General features: G+C 30.4%; 1 protein-coding gene across 2 annotated transcripts in view; it reads left to right on the top strand.

The window, feature by feature from the left end:
• The window catches only part of LOC117181584 (5-phosphohydroxy-L-lysine phospho-lyase), a 55,554-nt gene that overhangs the window by 25,442 nt on the left and 21,972 nt on the right, over nucleotides 1-8,140 (top strand). For both annotated transcript variants that reach the window (XM_033374424.1, XM_033374425.1), the window contains exons 4-5: nucleotides 1,527-1,761; nucleotides 4,500-4,593. In XM_033374424.1, the coding sequence (XP_033230315.1) occupies nucleotides 1,527-1,761; nucleotides 4,500-4,593 (329 nt within the window). The remainder of the gene's footprint in view (nucleotides 1-1,526; nucleotides 1,762-4,499; nucleotides 4,594-8,140) is intronic.

Genomic DNA, 8,140 nt, shown 5'->3' with positions numbered 1-8,140 from the left:
TAGTTGGGCAACGTAAACTTTGTTTGCGGCAGACGGACGATAGATATTCGTGAATCATTTTACTCTTACACGATGCTTAGAACTATGAACATTTTTTATTGATAAACTATGCGCTTTTCGGAAAATTTGTCAAGAATAAAAAGTTCTTGTAATCAGCCGAGAAATACGCCTGAATTTTTCTGGAGCGTTTTGAGCAAAATTTTGAATTTTGAAAAAATTGTTCATTTGCAAAAAATTCATATGCACAAAAATGTTGCCATTAAGATGCCATTTTGAAAATACTAAAACGAAAAATCAATCTTTAAACCATGCATTCTCAAAGTTTAGACATTTATTCCACCGGTTAGTGAGATTCCAGGTTAATTACAGACTCGAAAAGCTTTGGAAAATGGTTCACAAAAAAAATAGGCATGAAAAATCACGTTTTTTTTTTGTTTAAACCGCATTTTGGGATGATAAGAAAATTTTTTGAGGAATTTCATTGGCACCGTCGGAAAGAGGAGATCTTAAGCAATTAAAATATATGTGTCTCAATTTTTTCTAGTGTCGAATAGTCTTAGTTATTGGCCGTTGAAAAGCAGTGTACCGGTAGTGGCGTTTTGGCCGTTTAAGGGTTAAGTGATATTCGTTAATTTTTTCAATAATCGTAAAATTTTGGTGAATTTTAAGATTGCACAGTGGGCAGAATCTTTCAAATGCAGCCAACAATTTTAAACAAATTAAAATTTAAAGAAAAGGTAGTTATTATTCCGTATTAAAAATGCAAGGTTCAAAATGGCGGATTCAAAATGCCCGGTATATTTATAAAAAATATGGTATTTGCATAAAAATTTATTATGAGGTGTTTTAGGATTTCATTACTTTTTTACTTGCACCATAGCCGCGTTCGAGTAACCCCCTACATCTTAGAACTGCTGACCGACGCAGGTTTTTAGCGCCTAGAGCGAGAGACTGTTGCGATTCTCGCCTCGGAAGGGCTGTAGCGTCCGAGTAGTCAATCGAGTATTGCACAATATTATGGAATAAGTTTTGTTTGTTAATTCGCTTAAATTTTAATTGGATAAAATTTGTAGAATAACTTTAAATGTCGAAAAACCATACAATTTTTTTTAAAGATTTAAACTAGAGATCATTAAGAACTGATTTCTAAAACGATCACATTCACCTTTTTTTTTAAACTCCTATTTTCTAGCTGCATCACTTTCAGACACATTTTAAAATTAATCTTATTTCACTAATTCTGCATGGAAGTTTGTAGAGTTGGGTTTATCTTACAGAAATATTTCGGTTCTTACTAATTTTACAAGATTTAATCGTTTTCTTTGTGTAAATATTGAATGTAAAGCTGTTGAAGCTGAAGATAGAAAATCTGCGAAAAGAAAACTATTATAAGTCCAACTTTCTTCAGCTAAAAAAAAATGTTTGAAAGCTAAAAGTAAAGTAAAAGGTTTTAAAGAGAATCTTTTTTTAAATAATAGCATTACTAATAAGAACATTTGATGAATTTCTGTAATTTCGATTTTCAGTTGGACATTGTCATCCGCACGTAGTTGAAGCAGGTCAAAAGCAAATGGCCCTGCTGTCCACTAACAATCGCTTCCTACATGATGATCTAGTGATTTGCGCCAGCAGACTGACATCATTACTCCCAGAACAGCTCTCTGTTTGTTATCTGGTGAATTCCGGAAGTGAGGCTAATGATTTGGCTCTTCGCCTTGCTCAAACCCACACTGGGAACGAGGACGTTATTGTGCTAGATCAGTAAGTTTCAGACAAAAACCTCAGACAGGTCTGATAATCTCATTTACATTCTTATTGTTTTCTTCAAACTGACCACAATTGAAGTCGCTATCTACGCACTTTTATACTGCGGGACCATCCACAAATTACGAACACATTTTTTCTAATTTTGTATCCCTCTCCTCCCCCATGTAAATATTTGAACAAAATGATTTGGACCCGCCCCCCTCCTCCCTGCCTAGGTTACTTAATTTTTTTGCAATATTTTCAGCCACGGCAAATGAAAAAAAATAAATGGAAACCACATAAAGTGAAGCATACTCTCTTCGAAAATTAAATCGTAAAGAAAGTTATGTTATCGAGAAGAAAATTATACAGGAAAAACATAATATTTACAATTTTTTAAATTACTAGTACGTATTTCCAATTATTTAATATTTGTATGTTTCTCAAGTTCGTTTTATGGAAAAAATTCAACATTTACGCGTAAAAAATTTTCTGTTAGTTACCTTAGTAAACTAGAAAATAAACATGGGCGTCACAAGCGCGATTTTTTTTGTATCATGCAATTTTGAAATTATAACATAAAATTAATATGATCATAAATTTGGTGTATTTCATAGTATGACTTACAGTGACCCCGCACAGCTCCTTCTACATCTACTTGCGGTTCGACGTCCATTCTCGGAAGGGCTACAGAAGGATTAAGGGCTGTTAAAAAAATACGTAACATTACGTAAAAAATGTGAGAATTGTAACATTTTTCCTCCCTCATTCCCCCATAAGCTGTTACGTAATTTATGGATAGCCTCTGAATTTATTGAATTTTTTCAACTCTTAAATCCATTTTCAGGTTTAAAAAAGCATATTGATTTTTTTTCTAAAAGTCTTTGAACAAACATTAGATAAAATATTACAAATAATAGTGAAGAATATTTAAGGGTTGAAATCCTTGGATTTCATACACCCTGCTAATTATTTTAGATCCCGCTGAAATAATATATATTTTAAAATAATTTTGAATGAATAGATTTAGAGAATAAACAATTTACAAAAATAATGCTCAGAGAGATGGGACCTGGAAAAATGAGGAAAAACAGCTAATTCTAATCAACAAATTCTTTCATTTTTTCACTTTTTTCAGAAAGACTTTTATGGCATTATTCATATAATTTCGTTCTTTTTGTATTATTAGCTGTTTTGAAAAGGGTATTGTTACTCTTAAAAAAGATGAAGATTATTAATTATAATTATTTAGCCTAAGGTAGATGTTAAGTGTATGAATGAAGTTTACATCGTGGTTTTGAGAAATTTAACAATGCTGTAATCTGAGTAAAGAAATCATAAAAAAGTTGAAAGTTTCATTGATGTTTTAAAACTCTATTCGACCTTCTGTAACTTCAGACTCAGATTTATTATTTATTTCTGCTTCCCTTTTTTTGAATGTCGCTTAAATGTATAAAAACTTAGTTTTTGAAAATTTCTCAGATTTCGAGTATTGGTGTGCGATTGCGAAAGCGAAAGTGAATTCGAACAAAGTGTTTTCAGATTGATTTTCAGACAAAATTTTTCATACATTTGACTAATCCTATGGGTTTGGTTTTGCTTGTTTACAGCATGCTTCGTGAATAGAAGAAGATTTCCAATTCCAGTGATACATTCGATGCTTACGAAGGATGTCCTATCCCTTCCGCCTTGGCGGAAGTGGATCATTCAGTAACCCTATTGTCATTTTAGGTGACACAAGAAAGATGTATGTGGCATGTATGCTAAAGGCAAATGAGAATTTTTTTTGTGCGTTAGAACTCTAGTTTCAAAAAACTTGTAGCCTGGAATGAGTGGGTGCAAATACCTAAGTTTGATAAGTTCCAGAATCAGGCAGATTACTTCCTCAAAAAATATTTTTATTCAATATTTCTATGCACTAATGGTTTACTTTTCTATAATGAATTATTAAAGAGGGATACGTAACTTTTTTAGTAGATCATGTATTATGTATATATTATGTATGTATTATTTTATAGACTTTAATTTTAGTTTGTTCAACCTCGGGCGTTTTCATTACAAATTTTAATTCTTGATGGGGTGCTATTATAATTTAGACAATAACATTATGTATTTATTGATTTGTAATACTTTTCAATTTTCACATTACTTCATTTAAATCATATTTTTAAAATTATTTAATCGTTCTGTATTGAATCTTAAAGCTATGTACCCCTCGATTTTATTTTTATTTTTATATTTTGCTGCTTTATTTTGATGCTTTTATGCTTTATTGTGTGTTCCTCCTTTAATGTAAACAACTATAAACCCTTCCAAGGTAAGATTCTTAAAATGAAGTTTAAAAAACGAATTATTTTGGACTATTATAACTGATAAGAAAATGGATGCTATATTTATTTCTGCCTCGATTCTGTGTTTAAAAAAATCAATGTTTTTTGTTAATTGTGAAAAAATGTGGTCTCGATTTTGAGTACGAAACTATTCAACCTTGACGCAAGTCCGTGTGTTTTGTGGAACGGAAGTGAAAAATAAAACTTTTACAGCGGATTTTGAGAGCATTTTCCATGCTGCAGCCTCAAGTGAATCGTCCGGTGTTCAAATGAGGAATTTCGGGCCTATTTTTCCAAAAGTTTCGTTACAGTCATTTTCGAGAACTGGTGCTAGTCCAAAAATCTTGTTGTTCAATGTTTCATATTTAAGAACTATTCATTTTTTTAAAACGCTTTTTACATAATTTAACTTTTTGCTTTTAGTGCTTACCATGGACATTTGACTTCCATGATTGACATCTCGCCATACAAGTTCAACCAACCTAAGGGAACTGGGAAGAAAGACTGGATTCATGTGGTAAATAAATTGAATATTATTTTTAAAATATATGAATAATAGTATTTAGTTCAATTGAATAATACATTCTCGGTCAATTTTTTCATTGAATTGCATAGTGAACTAATTTTGGAAAATATATAAGGGTGAAAATTAAAAAAAAGTTGACAATATCATGTCCTTGGAATATTACACGCTTTTTTATAGAAGAATAATTTTAATTATTAGAGGATTTTATTGTGCTCGTCAATGACATCCTATCAGTCAATTATTTTTACTTTACTCCGTAACAAAATAAATTCGATTGAATATCATTAAATTTTATCATCCTGTAATGTGTCCTTGATTACATTTTTTCAAAGCTATGGCGTTATGTCTTTTAAAAGAAAGCGCAAGGGTATGTGATATGCTCAAATACCTATATTACCGATCTCAATGTTTAAGTTTACGGAATTTTCTTTGAACTTAAGAACTTTTTTTGTAAATAAAATATCGGCCTGAAATTTTGGAAAATGTATCAGAAGACCATAAGCTATGTTCATGTACTTCATTTGATTAGGAATTCCGCTAAAAATTCTTTTCAAAGAAATTAAAACTGGGACCATTTTTTGAGATATGTTCTTCTTACCTGATAAAACTTCTTGAACCTGATAAATGTTTTTGATATGTAAAATATCGGCCTCAAACATTGACAAATGTAAGAGCCGATAGTAAATTACGTTTATGTACGTTTTTTTACATTTCGTGGATATTTTAAATATAAAAAGAGTTCTTATGTTCAAAAAATTTCAATTTTATGTCAAAAAATGGTCTCAGTTAATTTCTCTGGAAATAATTTTGAGAGAAATTCCTACTCAAATGAAGTACATATACGTACTTTTATGGTCTTCTGATAGATTTTCCAAAGTTTCAGTCTGATATTTTATTTACAAAAAAGTTCTTAAGTTAAAAATAATTCAGTCAACTGAAAAAATGAGGTCGGTTATACAGGTTATTTGAATGTGTCAAATTCCCTTTAGAACTTTTTCTTAAATATTCGTATTTTCAGAATTAATTCCATAGTTACAAAATAAAGCTCCTTCTCGTTTCCAATAAAAGTTTCAGAGTGATGAATTATAATTACTTTTTAAATTTCCACTGGTTTTATATCATCCAGTAACAAAACATTTTTTAATTAATGTTATGCCTTACAAGTTTAATTTCCACATTTAAATTAATTAATAATTGAAGATCATTGAATATTATTAAAAAATTAAAAATTTAATTACATGTAAAGTGTCTTTATTTGACAAAAGTAACCGATTTAGTAAACCCAAAAATATCGTGCAATAATTTATTGTCACCCTGCAGATCTATTTTATTATTAGAAAAAGCCTATTGTTAAAGTAACTTTATGAACAATTTTTTAGAATTATAAAATTTTTATTGCATAACCTTTTCATCCGGTGACACACAAGTTATTAAATCAAATTATATAAGAATATGAATGATAAAAATAAGTGGGGCGCGTAAAATTACATGCAATCTAATGATATTTCCAGAAAACTGGGAAAAATAATTAAAATACTAGAGAGCCTTTGAAATCTTCTGAAATCAGAGAAAATCCGTCAAAATTATTTTAAAATGTCTTGGAACCTTTCACAATAAACTAACACCTTATAGATCCTATAAAATCATTCCATATCTTCCCAAAATTCCAGACTATTCTAAAAAACCACATGACATTTTTTTTGAATATCTTTAAACCATTAAAATACATGGAAATTCCTTGCAATTTTTTTAATCTCTTGAAAATTGCCTAAAACCGTTTTACATGTCATGAAACTTGAAAAGAAAAATTATTTTTGGAGATAACATTAAATATTTGAAAATGAGGGTCGATTTGGGCGATTTTTGACCTAATTTATTTTATGGTTCAAAAAAATTTAAAAAAAGTTTTAAGTATCTACTAACAATAATAATTCGATTCCACCTTAAACGGACCAACCTCACTCCCATACTTTATCCACGTGACCCCCACAAATACTGAAAATTGCATCACTCGCTAACAGTATTTTTGGACATATTTGGCGCTGTGAAATTTGTATTTGCTTAATAAAATACACTATGAACTCCCTATTAACTACCTCTACATTTATTTAACATTTTTTCTCTTTTTAATCCCTTTTATGGAGATGGACACAGAGTGTCCTAAGATTTTTGGGAGTACTGATTCCGAATTTGAGGTCCATTAACCTCTATCATATCAAGTTCAAGGTCATCCCAAGGCCGAATTGAAAAAAAAATCTCATAAAGAAATACAGAAAAATAGATATATAGATTTTTGGGATTTTTGAATCCGAATACAGAGTTTTTTCAACCGCTTGATGCCAATTACAGATAATTTCAAGTTCAACTCAATATAACTTCAGGGTTCAGCTGATGAAATGCGGCCTAATGGATTTTAATCACTGTATATACAGGGTTTTGAGTTGAATTTGAAATAACTTCTAATTGACATCAAGCGGTTAAACAAATCCTGAAATCGCATTCAGAAACCGCAAAAACCTATACATCTATTTTTCTGCATTTCTTTATCAGTTTTTTCAATTTGACCTTCAAATAACTTTGAACCTGATATGAGAGAAGTTAACGCACCTTGGATTCGGAAACACTGACCCTAAAAACCCTAGGTCGAATAGCCTGGTCGAGTCTGCTGATCAAGTTTAGATAGTTTGTATTTATATACACCGCAAAAGAATATATAGTAAAACCACTTCCTCCATCTCCATAAAAAGGAGTAAAAAGATAAAAAGTGATAAATAAGTGTAGAGTTAGTTAATAGGGAGTTGATCATGTATTTTATTAGGCAAATACAAGTTTGACAGCGCCTAATCTCTCCAAAAATACTGTTAGCAAGTGATGCCATTTTCGACATTCGTGGGGGTCACGTGGGGAAAAGTACGGGAGGGAGGGTGGTCCGTTTAGGGTGGAATCGACTTATAGTTGTTAGTAGATACTAAAAACATTGTTGTCAAATTGATTGAAGAAAAAATAAATCAGACCAAAAAGCCCCCAAATCGACCCTCCTCCTTTCTTCACATCTTTGAAACCCTACAGAATATCTCAATTTTTTTAAAAATTCCTCCATACTACTCAAGGAAGTCTCATAATTATTTTGAATTTAAATTTTTTTTGTAAAATATAAAAATCCCGTGAAATTACATTAAATCTAATGGTATTCCTGGAAAAACCTTGAGCTTATTAAGACCCTTAAAATGCCTTAAAATCCTTTGCAACATTTGGAATTATCGAAAACTTTTTGAAATTCCTTTAAATCTTTTAAAATATTCTAAAATCTTATAAGTCCGACATGGAATTCTTTCAAATCTTCCGTATTTTAAGGAAATACTTTAAAACCGCATGGAATTTACCAAATTCTGTGAAATACTACGGAATATTTGAAAATCTCTTTAAATCTTGGAAATCACACGATAACCCTTAATTTTTGTAAAATTCTTTGAAATTTATAATACTATTATAAATTGAACAGCTTTAAATAATATTGAGTACCAGTTCGCTTTTGTTA

The sequence above is a fragment of the Belonocnema kinseyi genome, chromosome 10 (assembly GCF_010883055.1).
Source record: "Belonocnema kinseyi isolate 2016_QV_RU_SX_M_011 chromosome 10, B_treatae_v1, whole genome shotgun sequence".
NCBI classification, from domain to species: domain Eukaryota; kingdom Metazoa; phylum Arthropoda; class Insecta; order Hymenoptera; family Cynipidae; genus Belonocnema; species Belonocnema kinseyi.
This window is presented reverse-complemented; position numbering and strand designations above follow the sequence as displayed.